Genomic DNA, 16,522 nt, shown 5'->3' on the forward strand with positions numbered 1-16,522 from the left:
ATTGAAGAGCATATGGCTTTATTTAAGGTAAATATTCTAACACTTGCCTTGAATCAGTTTGTTCGTCTTTTTGCTTCTCTCCGAACGTGAGCACTCAGAGGGTAAAAATGTCCATTTTCTTGCTCTCCTTTATGTTTCGAGGTATGCAAGAGAATAAACTTCTTAAGCAAGCTATAAAGGCAGGCATCTAGTTCCTCCTGGCTATGCTGTGTGCCCCATTTATAAGCCAACAAAATATGTCTGGCCACTTGCTTACATAAACAAATAAATATGTCTATGGAATGGAAATGCATCCACACTAAATGAATTGTGAACGTCGGCCTGAATAGACAAACTTGTGGGTGTATCTTTCTAGCTCTTGAGCTGGAAACAATAATTCAGGTCTAATTGTCACTACTTTACAAGTTGATATTTTAAAAAATCAATGCCATCCTTCATATTTGTGAGTGTGCTTTAACTATACCTCAGACCATTTATCCAAAGAGCAAATTAAAATAAATATTGTTACCTGATAAAAGTCTCTGTGGTTTTAAATGTTTTCCCCCAAAACTGTTTCAATGTTTTTCCTTTCCATGAAATTGCGTTCAGTTTAATTCCAAATAAAAGTTGTTATATTCTGCTTTTATATATGGAATTCTCCTAAAGTTTCTTAAATCTTTTGAAGAAATTGCTTTTCTCATTAGAAACCAAAATAGTAATAATGTGAACTAAATTATAATATTGCTTATGTTTAAACATTGTAGTCTTGAGAACTTTATTTATATGGTTTCCTTTATTTAAAAGAGCATTCTTGGAATAAACGTTATATTTGTAGTAATCATGGTTAATTGTAAAAAGTGAGTAACTGGTGGTTTTGACAACCAGTGATCAGCACCTAGAGCAGGTTTAGCACAGAGTAGGAGTTTAATAAATATCTGTTAAATGAATCTTTAGCATGTTATACAACATTTAGCATTCCTGATAGCATGGAAACTTTCAGAAATATAAAAATCAATGCAGTTGCTAAATTTGGAAATGGTTAGTCTTTTCACATATTATCTTATTTTTCTCACCTCATTGCTGAAGTACTGACATCAGTTCTCAAACCACTAAATTTTATCTTAAAGAAGAAACCAATACAAAAGGAGAGAGATACAGTATCTTCTGTACACATTTGGAAAGCTCTTCAATGTTCCAAAGTTCTAAAAGTTCATGATTTCAAAAGCCAAGTATATTTAGATGAGTGGTGCTGATTTAATCTATGGTTCTTTTTCTTTCTTTTAATATTGCGGTTTCTAAAAAGGTCTCAAGCAAAAAGAAATTCGAAACCTCTGAAATTTAGACTATGACAAAAATTAAGACAATGCAGCAAGGGCACTGGTAGATTTTTAAAAACTATTTTAATACAAGATTAATAGCAATTTTCTATCCAAATCAGAAATGAAAAATCTTAACCCAAGTAATATTCATTTGACAGTCACATAAAATTTCAGGTTTGATTGGTGCACACATTTGTCCTGCATATATATTATGCATATGCACACAGAGACCTCACTGTTCTCCATCTTCAAGGTGTCTTCTCAATGGAAGTACCTCATCACAAGGCAATGTCAAAGATTCCAGTAACTATTCAACTTTGAATGAGGTTCAAATAGCCCCAGGCTAGCCTGAGTCCCACGCCATAGCAAACCATGATGTAGCAAGGCTCCAGAATGCATACAAATCAATACTCTATTTGTATAACTTGGCCTGAAACTAAACACTGGCTAATGTCTCCACCAAGGAGAAACACTTTGCAAATGTAGAAGTTACGGGCTCCTTTACTCTTCTCTTGGCAAAGCCGAACTGCTCTCCCCCATCCTCTTGTAGGTTAGAAGTCAGGTCTATTAGTGACAGTAAGTAAATAAAGGGGAGTTCGTATTCCTGCAAGTTTTGGATCAGTCAAAACTTACATTTGCTAACACTTCCACCTTTAAATCAAACCACCTGATAATTAGCCTTGCAAAGAGAAGCAATAAAAGAATCACAACTCAGGAATTTGCTCAGTTTTTATTCCTCCTTGGGGACTTTAGTTGGTGTTCAGTGTGTAGCCAAAACATGTATGTAATGGCTAAAGCGTTAAAGTAGGCTAACGTCTGCAGCAGGGAATATAAATTAAATATCAGGGTTCTGTGTCCAATAATATTTTCAACATGTTTGAGTTATAGAACGTTACTTGTATAATTACTACTTCATAGTGTTTTTCAGTGTCGACCAAGTAGTATTTTCAATCCCTTACAATGAAAGCCGGTAATACCAGTTACTTCGCTGGGTAAGTCAGCGTAAGGGAGTCCGATTGCCAGTGCTAATGGTGTTCTCAGGTGGCTGTCATCAAGGTAGGGACTTGATCTTCATTCAAGTGACAGAAGGCTGTCACGGCTACCCTTCAGTACAGAACCGTCAGCAGAGCGCCAATTCATGACTCGGCAATTCGTTCTTCTCTGCTAAAGACTTTAGCCTCTGTTTAGCTTTTGTTCTAACATATACAAAGTATAATATACACCAATTACAGACGTGTATTTCTGTTAGAAAAATACATATTATAACTAAAGAACATGTAAAGAGAGGCACTTCAATAAGCTAAGTGTTTGCGGTCATGAGCATCACCCAGTAATTTCTAGTGTCAGACTTCAGTAAGCCCAATCCTCCCTACTCCTAACAGAGGTGGTGATGTGATTGCAGAATTTTGGGGACACCAGAACAAATGAGGGCAGAGCGAGAGAAATGCTGGGGCATCGTTTCTTCCCCTAGCACTATGTCGAGACGAGAGAAATTAATGTGGCAGGGGGCAGAGGAGAGAGGGAGGAATGCTGAAATCCTTACTGAAATGGGATAATGAGATTAAACTCCCTTAGGACAGAAAAACAGGTCTCATGTTAAATTGGTCTGAAAATCATATGACAGAGTCGGATGATGATAAAAACTAGGAAGCACGATTTGAAGACTATTTTGACCACATCCATGCAGGGGACGAGTGTTGTGGCATCAGTAACTGACAGTCATCTCAGCTCTCTGCCTGGCTCGTGGGGGATCACTGTATCTCACCACTATGAATAATACCGATCATGAAGGTGTCAAAACAAATGAAGCAGGCGTTTCTATATTATCTGGGCATTTAGTGTGTACAGAACATGGGTTCACATTCATTAATATAATGTGTATTCATACACATGCACAAAACCTTTTGGGGTGAGAGCACAGAGGAAACGAGGCATTTTGATCTATTTCATAGAAGACAATACAGAAATATTGAAAAAAGGAAAGACTTAAGAGTTTAAAGCCATAAAAACAAGTTATTACTCCAATATTCTGGAAAATCAAGAGGGATTTAATTTGTATTGCACCTTAATTACCGGGGAAAGACAATACTGATTTCTGAGCATACAATGAAATGGGCAACATAAATGATTGGTCCTTCATAGACATGTTTTCTGTGTCATTGGTGATAGGAAGCCGAAGTTTGGCAGTGAAATGGATGGTTTTCTAGAAGTATGCAATCCTGAATTAGATTAGGTGTTACTTTCATAGAGATTTAAATGAAAAGATGCCACAAAGTCTCTCAGAATCCTACTTTTTATACTTCATTAGGCATAAAATAGCAATAGATGCTTCTAAATACTTTGCAGTTTTGCAAAAGTGCTCAAATATACTTAATACTATTGTGCCGCATGTGTTCTACTTAAAGGTGATGACTAAATCAATAACTAATTATAATTTTGATGAGAGTGAAGATCGAAAAATACCATTTACGTGCCATTTCTGCCAATGGGTTAAATAAAATGTGACTGGCATACTATGGTGTCTTGAAACACTACTTTTCCCAACCCCAGATCATCATAAAAACCAAGGAAACACATGGATAGCCAACAAGAATAAAGCCCCAGTTTGGTTTATTTTGCTTCTCTCTAACATGGGGAGCATAGGGCCTGGCTTTGGTACACTTGGAGGGTCAGTTAGGCTTGTGGCTTTAAAGTGGCCTCTCGAGTTAGGTCATATGTCCAAGTGCCAAGCAGGAATCCCAGGCTGAAGGTGTACATGAAAGCAATGGTTTTGCATGTATACCACATTCTTTATGTATACGGTTTCCAACACCAGGACAGTTCCTGCACACCCGTGGCTCTCCCCATGAGCCCGGTGCTGTCTGGAGCACCCAGGACAAAGCACGCTCATGCAAAAAGGGTGTGCCCTGGCAAACTTTTAATAAACGGACAGTTAGATACGTAAAAAGTTCTCTTTCTTGATTCTTGGTGCTCACAGATCGTTGAGGAATCCCTTCTCTGAGCAGCACAAAACAAGAAGAGCTGGTTGACAAAACATTTTCGTTACAAAGGTGTGTCAACCCTGAGCTTGGAATTAAGAAGTTAAAATCTGTGATTTATATATATAGAGATATAAAAATAGATGATCATACTAAGACTAAAAAAGTGAAAGAAATCTCCATGTCAATACTATATATATATATTTTTTTGTCTTGACTTTTTTTTGTTGTGAGTTATTTTGTAAGAGAATGCCCTTGTGATGCAGAAACCAACTGACACAAAGCAAACCATTAAAAATGAAAACTCACTTATGGATCTAATTGCTTAGAAGTTCATTAAAAGAACTCTTATTTTGGGAGGGTAATGAGCACAGAGGCAGAAACCTCAAAATAATGTCAAACCTGTGGCTAAAGCAAAACTATGGTGTCACTGAAGATAATTTTCAATTCAGACCCTTGAGGAGAATGAATTGATGAGAGCGTCCACTAGCAACTGGAGATGAAGAGAAAAATCTGTGCCAATTGCATCCAGTGGACAGACATTAAGAGAATTAAGGAAAATGGTGCCATCGTTGAAACTGAAATTGGGCAAGGTGAGAGAGAGGTGCTGGGTGGTGGCAATTTCACTCTCCTAGTAAAGATGGAATCTAAATTTAGTATCAGTACCCCCAAATCAGTTTGGTAGTGTGTGGATAGAGTGCAAGACGATACCGCCAAGACAACACTGTATTTTCACCACATTAAAAAAAAAGTTTTGAACTTTCTCCCCCAAAGCATTTTTGTAAACCCGATTTATCAGAGAAAAGCTTACACTGGGAGTCGGCTGGCAACGCTGAACTTCCAGCTCTAAAGCTCTTTTATTTTTTGCTCTTGTTTGCTTTTTTGTTGAAAATGCAGTTGTCTTGGGGTTTGGCCTGATTTTACAAGGAAAATTATTTTCTTCCTGCCTTTTTTTTTTTTTAAATGGGGGGAAAAAAAACTCACAACGTGAGATTCCTTTACTTCTGCAGCATAAAAGCAAATGAAGGTAAGAAAATCTCCTGGTAAGAAAGATTTGAGTAAGAATTCTCTAGAATAAACAAAGTCCCCATAGATAGCTGAAGGAAAAAGGAAGCAGTCCAGTCTGGCACCCGGTACTCTTTGGGCAAACAGAAAGGGAGACAGAGTGCAGTACTGCTCTCTTCTCATAGAAAACGGTTTAGTTTTTGTGGCATGGTCCATTGTCCAAGAGTGTAAGAAAAGAAGTGAGTTGGCCATTCAAATAGCTAAAATGCAGTTTCATCGGACCAAAAACCCAGGATTATCTGCACAGTCTCTGCAGTGCCAGGACGATGCAGGCGAGGGATCCTGAGAGCAGGGAGTGGCCGAGCTGGGCTGCTGAAGAGTCCACTTCTCTCCGGTCGGGGTCCACTGCGGGAGCCTCTGTGGTGACAAACTCGAACTCCGTAGGACACACGTCATCCATGCACCCACTGCCACTCCCCGAGCCGCTGGATTCATCGCCTGCGGTGGGCAGATTGAAAAAGAGAGTTAGACCATCAACTTGGAAGAAGTGGGGCCACACACCAGATTTGGGTCTGGTGGTGGAAAAATACATTACCCAACCCCATGGGTTTGTGATGAGACAAATCAAAATAGATGTTTGAGGCACAGGGTTAACTGACATCCAGTTACTCAGCTTAGGAAAGGTATGGATTCTAGACCAGAGAAGGCACCATACCCACCATGTTGGCGTTGGAAAGGTTATTTCTTGGCTAATGTTTAAATTGCCTTAAGAACGTCCATCCCTCGCTCTTTTTGTACCTTAGGGCCATTTTTCTCACCATACCCTTGTAAGGGATTTTGAAAAAAAAAAATCAAACGAAGAATAGTGTTTTGTGACGTGTGGGTAGGGCGTGTGCAAAATGTAAACCTCAGTGTCCATGTATGAGGTTATATTGGAATACAGTCACCCCCTTTGCTGATGCATCATCTCATTCTGCCTTCATATATGGCTTTTAAAACTGAACATATGTAATATCTTTCTTTACAGAAAAGGTGCACCATTCCCCATTTGAAACCAACACCAGGGCTCCCATCTCGTATGTTGTGTTGGCATGGCATCCTCTCACTTGTCTGCCATACCTTCTGGGCCTGCTCTAGTCCCACCTGTCATCACTTGCTTCCTTCCTGTTGCATCAACCCTGTGTCTCAGACCTGGGTCCCGGTTCAGTCTCCATCAATTTCCATCTGTGTGAAAGTACTTGGCACGTTTGCAATTGCATTATTAACTTGCTTGTTTTCTTGTGGATGGTAGAGACTTTGTGTAGTGCCTACCATTCACTTCTGTATCCCCATTGCCTTTAATGGTCCCTAGCATGCAGCAGGTGCACAATAAATACTTGTTGAATAATTAAATGTGCCTTAGGAAGTTTCTTCAACTTCTGTCAGTTTCCTCATTTCAAGAGATACAAGAACATTTAAATGCAGAATATGTGTGAAGCCACCCTGGTGAAATGGGTGAAAGAGGCACCAAACCCAGTGCTTGCAATGATGCCTGATGGAAAAACAAAACAAAACAAAACATGGTTCCTCCAGCAAAGAGGACCTAGAATTTAAGCTGCCGTTTTTTAAGTGAATGAGGGCAAGCCAGTTAATCTCACTGTGGCTCTGCTTCTTCAGCTGTAAAAATGAGAATATTCATATCTGTTTCACAGAATCGTTAGGGGGTATTAGTGAGATGATGTGCCTGGGAGGACTCAGGAAACTGTAAAGTCGGCAATGAAATTTACTATTTTCCCCACTTGCTCAAAGATTCATTCAATAGACCTAAATTCCTCCCTGTTGGCCTGAACCAAGGATGTGCTTGTTGAGCTGCGCCTGACATTACTGGCACCATCTTGGCTGCTAGATGCTACATAAGTGAAGCCAAAGTAACGCAGGGACTCTTCTCATGTCCCCCTGAGTAAGCAAGGCACAACTCAGTACGATTCTTTTATTCTTTTTTTTTTTTTAAGATTTTATTTATTTATTCATTAGACACACACACACACACACACACACACAGAGGCAGAGACACAGGCAGAGGGAGAAGCAGGCTCCATGCTTGCAGGCTCCAGGGAGCCTGATATAGGACTTGATCCCAGGACTCCAGGATCACACCCTGGGCTGAAGGTGGCGCTAAACCCCTGCGCCACCCGGGCCACCCCACCATCTCCCCCCCCCCCCCCAGCTTTTTGTTTTTTTAATAGGACATCTAAATACCAGGTAAGATCACTTGAATACACTATACCAGGTTCTTAACATTTTCTCGGATTTATCTTTAGTGGCCTTTACAAAGGGAGAAATGCCCATTAATTAAATTCAGAGATACCAGAACTGCAAAGGGAATTGTTCTTAACACTGGTATTATGAACAAGAAGTAATATAACCTTTACAAAGATATTATTAAAGTGATTTAGAATATTAAAACTGTGGTAAGCAAATAATGACAGGAGATTCCAGCTGAAAGAAATAATGGCCCATCTCTTTCTGAAAAGGAGTCAGAAACACCGGAATTTAAGGGGTGATTTTTTTTTTTTAAATGTCAAAAGCAGGAAGGGTGATGATGGTTGTAAGATGTGATAATGGTTTATATGACAGACACTATCCTAAAATAGAGGACCAAATATGGGGCTTGGGTTAGAGCTAAGTGATGCTCTTAACTGTTGTTAATTTTTATTTTCTTGTGAGGGGAAGTGGAGTACTATCTCTCCTCAAGGACATTCCCTAAGCCTTGCAGATTGACATGTATATAACCTCTTTAGGTCAGAGAGGAGAGAGAAACAAGGCCAACCTCAACTAATTCTTACATTATCTTGAATTATTTATTCCTATAGTCCTCCAGATAATAAAGCATTTCATGAGATAGAGAGGACGATGATGCATTCAAAGGAGCGAAGCTAAGGAATGAGCAGGGGAGAAGCAGAAAGGCTGAAACCTTGGGGAAGGTTCTCTTTTGAAAAGGAAAGAATAGATTTAGTGAAGAGGAAGAGAAATTCTAAGAGGACACTTAGAAACTTTACTGCAATAAAGTCTACTGGGTTGGCAATTACCCTGCATTTAGAAAATTAATTTTTGAGTTACTTAAAATGGGATAAAGCACTAAAAATTTTCTGCAGGGGACAACTCAGTCGGACAATGGCTAGGACTTGGATGACTTAATGTCTTCCATCTGTAACTTGTTTCTTTCTATCTCATTAATTCAAGCACACAAGCATCATCTTTTGCTTCAGTGACCAAATTACAGAATCGCTGGCGACTGCACAGCTTATGTTCAAGAAATCTTTTCCCAAGAACTCTGTGTAAGGACACATATCTTAAAAAAAAAAAAAAAAACAACAACCTTAAAAACAATAAAACAACCCCCCCCCCATTTGTATAGTTAGGCATCTTGAAACCATTTACACAAACCCCAAATTTCATTTAATGCTCACTTACTAGTCTTTCCAATCACTTCTGATATTTTGTGATGGCTAATAAACTAGTTACGTGTCATAAGGCACCAGCATTTCACTATTTCTGTCACTATTTCAGATACGAATGTCTATGGCTCATGCACGTGAGTGACTGGATAGAGGGAGAGCGAACACAGTTGAATACACAGCACCTGAGATACTACCCTAGCTCCTTCACAGACCTGCAAACCAACCTCCCAAAGACCCGCCCTCAGAGGCCTGAATGCTTCCTATTCTATAGAAAAGAAATCCAAGACTCAAGAAACAATTTGCATACAACCCCAGCCAATAAGGGATAAAACAGGGATTCCAACCCACCCTGTTTTGGAAATCTTCAGAAATTCTTCTTTTGGTGGTTGGAAGAGGGGACAAGAGTTTTGGCAGATGCCAATGATGATGGGGGAAGGAGAAGATGAACACATTACTTTGCTGCTTTATCATTAATGGATCAACTGGCAGATGAGACTCAATGTTAGCTTGGGTATTGCTGAATACAGTCCCTTGAAACTATTCCTCAAGACCAGTTATGGTTTTAATAGAATCCTAAGCTTTGTGGGATCAGAACTCTCTGTCCCAAGGACTATAAGCTGCTCTGCAGATTGGGTAAACATGACACAAGATTAAAGATGCACACTGCCCTTGAAGAAAAAATATGGTATAACCTATTTTTCACTGTGGAGTTTACTGGTACTGGTAAAGACTTCCTTACTTGTGTCCTGGAAGTTGACATCATTGCCATTGTACGCGTTCTTTAGTTTGTTGGTCATTACACGTAAAGCCATGATCTGCTGCCTGATGAAAGTGTCAGGCCGTGTGATATCCACGTCTACCTCAGGGTTGTTGATCTGGTTGGTCAGCCCATCATTCATGATCTCAGGCAAGTATCTGCAAAGGCCAAGGTGAAGAGAACAGATTAGCATACGGCAGGAAAGGCCTCAGTACCAGACTGTGCCATGCTGTCTCTGGGCAGTGGGCCAGAACGTCAGCAACAGATGAGCTAGATTCCTGCAAGAAAAGACCAAAAAGTGAAAACAAGGAATAACTTTTCTCATAGGGAGCTATGGCTAAAAAGTGGTTTCAGGGTGATTTTTAAAATGGCACTGAATTCTTTGGGAGGCTTGCCTACAAATGAATGTTCAACTGGGGACTTACAGAAATTTTTTCTTAATTTTTTAAAAGATTTTATTTATTTATTCATGAGAGACACACAGAGAGAGGCAGAGACGTAGGCAGAGGGAGAAGCAGGCTCCCCGCGGGGAACCCAATGTAAGACTCAATCCTGGGAGCCCAGGATCACAACCTGAACCAAAGGCAGATGCTCAACCACTGAGCCACCCACGTGTCCCTCTTTCTTAAAATTATGTTCCTCCTCTATCCCAAATGGAAGATACTAAAGTCCAGGGCTCGCTGGCTTCCTCAGCTCTCCGGTTAATTTTGCTAAGTACTGAATTTGTAAATTAATTATGCTCTTAGAGAATTCTCTGGTATGAGGATACTCTCTCTCAACCAAGGAGGCCTTACCTCAGACTTTAATCAGAAGAAACTTCTGGATATTAAAAAAAACACCTTTCGTAGGTCGAGGTATAACCAGTGAGCCCTGGAATGTTTGAAGTGTCCATAGGGTTTTTGTTTTGTAATAGAATCTTGGATCTAATATTTGATATTATGCAAAACAGAAGGGCAAAATCTAATGGTTCTTTAATTCTTTTATTGGCAGATTTAGATTCACATTCCTTTTACTTGTACTAAGATTTAAAAATGTCAGTCCCTTGATGTCAACTGCCCAAGCTGCCTATGTGCTTTTTTATACCAATGGAGACAACAGACTTCAGACAAGTGCTTGGAGCCTCTCTGACTCCGCATGCTCATGACCTGCCCATTCGCAGCCTTCCTTCTCTTCTCCTCCCAGAGCTCTCTACACCTACTTCTTCTGTCTCATTTCTTGTGGCCCTCCTGGAAGGCAGATAGTATAACAGCCTCAAACTGACTTCTCTGCCTACCTCTTTCTTTCTAGTGCATTCTGCACACACAGTCTGAGTAATCTTCACGAGCTCTTGCTTTCATCATATTACTCTTCTGATAAAACTTTTGGTGATAGTAGCTGATGTCTACTGGGCAATTATCAGCAGGCACTGTGCTAAGCACTTCACGTGTATTTTAAAATGCAGCCCCCTAGCAAATCTAAGAGTTACATGCTATTTTATCTCCATTTTGCAGAAGAGAAAACTGTGGCTGAGTGAGGATGAGTAGCTGTGCGAAAGTTACGGAGTTAACGGGCGGTGAAACCATGGTCTAAGTCGAGTAGGTCTAGTTTTAGAGTCCACGTGTCCAAATGGTGCACCATACTGTCTGGTTGACCACAAACGACAGTTCATGTTTTATTGCTCAGCAATCAAAGCCCATTTCCACCCCATCTCTACTTTCTTATGCTGCAACAATCCCTTCAAGGGACCCTCCTTGCCTTACAGAATCCACAGCCTGTATACATTTTCTACTCTCCTGTCCTACAGGCTTTCCTTGCTCATAATGCACTTTCCAATTTAAGTCTCAAATATCCTTAAAGACCCAGGTCAGCCTTCACTTTTCTCTTGAAGATATTTTCCAGCTTTTAGGGATCTACCCATCCTTTTGGAGGGTTGCCACATTCATCTGGGCATTTTGTGCACTGTACAAAGTCATCCACTGATGGAGGGAGCTGGGCTGAAATCCAGCTTGAATTCTGTGCCCACAAAGCGATGCACCTGCAGGGCACCATTCACCAAAGGGACACGTTTTTCTTTTTCTTTCTTTTTTGGAATTGTTTTCTTTTAGAAAATTTCAATTCATACCAACGCAGAGACAACCGGTGTAATGAAGTCTCATAGACCGATCTGGGTGCCTCTTTCTAATTCTTACAAAGGTGCTATATTTGTCTGTGTCCTGGTAAGAAACAGATGGCACACTCAAATAAGTAATAAAGAGAGTTTGAAGAAGAGACAACTTACAAAGGTGTGAACACAGAAACCAGAGCTGGGTGGTAAAGAACCCCAAGGCTGGCAATAGCAGGAAGGCTGGAGTTGAAGGAGGTGTTACCAGTGTGCACAAGAGTTGAAATTGCAGAGAGCAACGAAATGACATGGCAACTGTCAAACGATGGCCCATCAGGGAGGGAGTTGAGGGAATGATACCCTGACCTCTTTAGTCCGTCCTTCTTATCTCCACATGCTGCCTCCCATTAGCTGAAGCCAACTGGAGGCCTGTGGCCTGAGGACGTGGGTGATTCAGTTTGTAGAGATCCTTGTTCAGGGCACAGACCCAAGTGGAGGGATGAGGAGTGGATCTCAAGGGGCATCAGGACACCTAGGGCAGGGACCTGATAGGCAGGGGGCAGCCCTGCCTAATTGCTATATCATGATTCTCCTACTGCTTCTACTGTTGTGGTTTGCAAGCTGAGAAACTTTCCATTCCTCTATTTTGTCCTTCCTATTTACATATTCCTGTACGATATACTTATGCTTAAAATTCTTCCCCTTCTTGCGGGTCATTTTCCAAGTTCTGGAAACCTAAGGCTCTCTATCCAGCGGCCTTCAAAAGAAGAAATGGAAGCACACAGAGAGATTTTTATATTTAAGTCATTTTTCAGTTATTGAAATCTTATGCATGATATATTTGCATATGAATTGGTTTATCCATTTTAAATCAGAGGTTCTCTGAATGAGCTCCATGTCTTCATCCATATCTTGAACCAAATCTACTTCACAATGTTCCCCACATAATGAATAATAAAACATACAGAGTGCATTGCAAATTCTTTTCCATAAAGCTTTACAGTATTTGCTGCCCAAAAAACAATGCCCTAATCGAAAATTTTAAAAGTCGTGTCACCATATCTCTTTATTTTTGCAGCAAAGCATAACTTCTGTGCTTTCAATGCAGCTGATAGATTAATAAATTCTTGTTGGATTCTGGGCTTGACTTCTAAAATACGACATTGGGCTGACTATTATTGACATCAATTATATGTGCGGGGCTCCACGAGCTCTGCTTAATCACTAAAGCTCATTGGCATGAACAGCAGCAAGTGCAAGCTAGCCTTTGCTGACACAGGAGTAGAGAGTGGCTGAAAGGTGCCTGCAGCTTCCGGTGTTGCCCCTCGACATCTTGGACAATGATTCCTGCAGCCGTACCTGTGCTGGGTCAGAGGAGGGCTTTGTTTCTTTCAGATGCTGTGCGCACCGCACGGCTAGCTGAGACTCATTTATCAGAAGCTGACTGCGATAGCTTACATGGGAATGCTACCCCTGGGAGTCTGAGCATCCAGGAACAATAAGAGACTGCCAAATCAACCCAGCCTCTAACTGTGCCTACTGATGCTCAGCCACTTACAATAAAAACAAGTAACAATGCACCCGTGTCCTCAAGAACCTTTTCTCCTTTCGGTGTATTCAAAGGGTGACTTTAGAGACAATGTGGAAACTTAAACCAAAAGCACAGTTGAAAAAGAAGAAGGCCATTTTGTCACTCCAGAGGTACATCCTGAGGCCAAATCTATGAATATCCAAAGTGCAGCTTGAGGGATCTGTAGAAGCCCAGGACTCATGTTTGATCTCTTTGTATAATGCTCGTGTCCTGAAGAAATGGATGCCTCTTTGAGCCCATACTATTCTTTATTATATTTTGCACCAGCTTCTTGGCATGACAGCATTCTATTTTTTGCACCATTACAGTTTGGGGAGATGTGGAAAGGAAGTAGGGTCTTGGTACAGATCGCCTAGGGTCAAGGCTGGATGCCCATTTACCCGGGGCAGGAAGAACCCAGAAATGAGGACAAATTGGAAGGTCGAACAGGGTGTCATGGTTTGTCAATGCTTCATGCTCAGTGTGGCAAGTGGGTGGCATCCATGAACAGCCAAGCACAGCTTCCCCAAACTGGTTACCTTCTATTTTGTAAGAGTAGGTCTAGGAGCTAGATCTTTAGCGGTTTTGCAGAATTCTTTTTCTTTGCATCTGTGAGGGTCTAAATGTTTGTGTTTCCTTCAAGTTACATGTTGAAAACCTAATGCCCAAGGGAAAGGTTTCAGGAGCCAAGGTCTCTGGGAGGGGATTAGGTCATGAAGACAGAGCTCATAAAAGTGGCCCCAGGAGAGCCAGGTCAGCCCTTATACCACGTGAAGACACAATGAAAAATCTGCAACCCTGAAGAGGGCTCTCCCCAGGCCATGCTGGCACCCTGATGATCTGGAACTTCCAGCCTCCAGAAATGTTGTTTATAAGCTACCCAGATGTGGCACTTTGTTATAGCAGCTTGAATGGACTAAGCGAACATCTAATTTCATATTGTGGATATAGGCCTCCTTGATTGCATCCACATGTTACAGATAATCAGGGTGGAAGAGTCCCTTAGGAATTCTGTGCAGGGGGGAGCGGGGGGGGGGGGGGACTTACACATTCAACCTTGTGAGTGGCTGCAGGCTCTGGTTGGGACTCTCTGTGGCAGAGTTGACACCCTCTGTCATCCTCTGTCACATGACACCACAGAGGGTTCCCCCTAGGCAGCCATAGTGCCCGTCATTGCCACCATTCAGTTGCTAGATAAATGTGCTTGCCAGGAGGACAGGCATGTTAACCTATCTGTATTCTGTATTTCTTATCACCTCATTAATGCCGATAGTTGCTCTGACAGAAGGAGCTGCACGGTAGGAGGAAGGGACACACAGTTCTCACGATTTAATGCAATTTGAAAGCCAGTAAAAGTCTGAGAAGTGACACCTGCAAGGAAGGTTAGCCCGGTGGTGCCCAGTGGGGTTGGCAGGAGTCCAAGTGGAAGCTGGGGCAGAAATGGGGAGGAATGGGGTCCTCTGGTGCTGGCCTGGGTTTGTTTTAAGGTGACATATGCTTCCTCCTACTGCTCCTGCCTCAAGGCACACTGAGCAGAGAATGGTAAAAGCAGATTCAGTCCTGCTTGTTGCCACAAATGAGCTGCATTCAATACATGTCTCTCCAGCAATTTCTAATGCTAAGCTACATACTCATTCATTCAGGTGAGTTTAAGAGTTTTACTAATCTAAGTAGTATAATATTAATATAAGTACCAGATTTCTTATTTGCGGTTCCAAAATTTAAAAATTTCCAAAGTTTTTTTCTTCTTTTCCTGCGATCTCTTACTAGCAAAACTTGATCTGATCTGAAATGAGGCTAATCAGAGTCCTCATTTATCCCACTTAGTGGGAATAGTAATACATCTTGCTGCAGAAATTTAATGTGGTTGATTGTGAGTTACAGCCTCAGACTCCACTGGGAGTATTATTACATAATGTATAGTATATGCACTGGGATGATCTTCTAAAAATTAAAAAAAAAAAGTCTGAAACGTGAAACACAGTACGGTCCCAAGGATCTCAAATAAGAGATTGTGAACCTGTGGTAGCCATAACTTCCTTCAGAGGCTTTCTTAAAATCTAAGTTTTAAACTTCAATCTAGTAGAGTGGCTATTATTTTAAAACAAAACAACAAGTGTTGGTAGGGATGTAGAGTGGAGTGTAAGTGCCTGGCATCAATCTTTTGATTGCCTGGGCATCCATTTCAGGGTCAGCATCTTGAGTGAACACATCGGCAGCTGTATGACACAGCTGCTAGCAGAACACCCTGATAAAGAACTAGGCTGCTCTCCCCCAGGAAGATCCCCTTTCAGAAAGCCCTGGAAAACCTAGAGAACTGACCACTTGAGTGACCCACATCTCCCTTCTCACTCCCTAGTTCCTACCCTTAGGTTTTATATTAATAAATTAGCCAATTGACAGTGAACCTGAGAAACTCCAGGTACCCCACACTCGACCTGAATAAAGGCAAAGCTCTAGATTGTCCCTGCAACCCCTGACCTTGCTGTGTGGCCATTGAGCATGCCATGTGCTCTCCAAGTCCCTTGAATGATAATCTTATCCCTCAAAATTCCCAGATGGTTTCTTGCATCTTGTGACCATAATAAGAACCACAAAAGCCAGCCTAGCCATCATCAACAGGCTTGGAAACATGGAGAAATTGGAACTCTTGTGCTTGCTAGAGGGAATGGAAAATTAATTAATTTCAAAAAAAAATTAAAGTTAGACAATCATATGATCTAGCAACTCTACTTCTGGAACTCTCAGTTCAAAAGAATTGAAAGCAGGAACTGGAACAAATATTTGTACACTTCTGTTCACAGCAGCATTATTTTCAACAGCCAAAATGTGGATGCGACCCATGTGTCCATTGATGAATACGTGGATACACAAAATGTGGCATGTACAGACAATATATTCAGCCTTAAAAAGGAAGAACATTCTGACACGTGCTATAACATGGATAAACCTTAAAGACAGCCCGAGTTAAATAATCCAGACACAAAAAGACAAATATTGTGCAATTCTACTCACATGTGGTAATTAGGGTAATCAAATTCATAGATACAGAAAATAGAATGGTGGTTGCCAGGAGCTGGGGAGAGGAAAGAGGGGGGAGGAGTCTTTAATGGATTCAGAGTTTCATTCAGTTTAGGAAGATGGAAGAGTTCTGTGGATGGATGGTGGTGATGACGTACAATAACTCAAATACACTTAATGCCACTGAACTGTCCATTTAAAGGTGGTAAAAATGTTACATTTTATGTTATGTATATTTTACCACAATTTAAAAAAAATTTTCAGTTTTAAGTGTAACTTCTCTAAAGTTCTTCATATAGATTACTTTTTTCCCTTTCCAATTTTTTTTTTGACTGGAAAGTGGAATTAGTCAAAGCATATTGTAATTTTATGA

General features: G+C 40.9%; 1 protein-coding gene across 2 annotated transcripts in view; it reads right to left on the minus strand.

The window, feature by feature from the left end:
* Nucleotides 1-1,360: 1,360 nt before the first annotated feature.
* Nucleotides 1,361-16,522, minus strand: part of GPC6 (glypican 6) — a 1,088,426-nt gene continuing 1,073,264 nt past the window's right edge. For both annotated transcript variants that reach the window (XM_072782620.1, XM_072782621.1), the window contains 2 exons: nt 9,461-9,636; nt 1,361-5,779 (listed from right to left, as the gene is read on the minus strand). In XM_072782620.1, the coding sequence (XP_072638721.1) occupies nt 5,577-5,779; nt 9,461-9,636 (379 nt within the window). In that variant the 3' untranslated portion in view covers nt 1,361-5,576. The remainder of the gene's footprint in view (nt 5,780-9,460; nt 9,637-16,522) is intronic.

This window comes from Canis lupus, chromosome 17 (assembly GCF_048164855.1).
Source record: "Canis lupus baileyi chromosome 17, mCanLup2.hap1, whole genome shotgun sequence".
Lineage (NCBI taxonomy): Eukaryota > Metazoa > Chordata > Mammalia > Carnivora > Canidae > Canis > Canis lupus.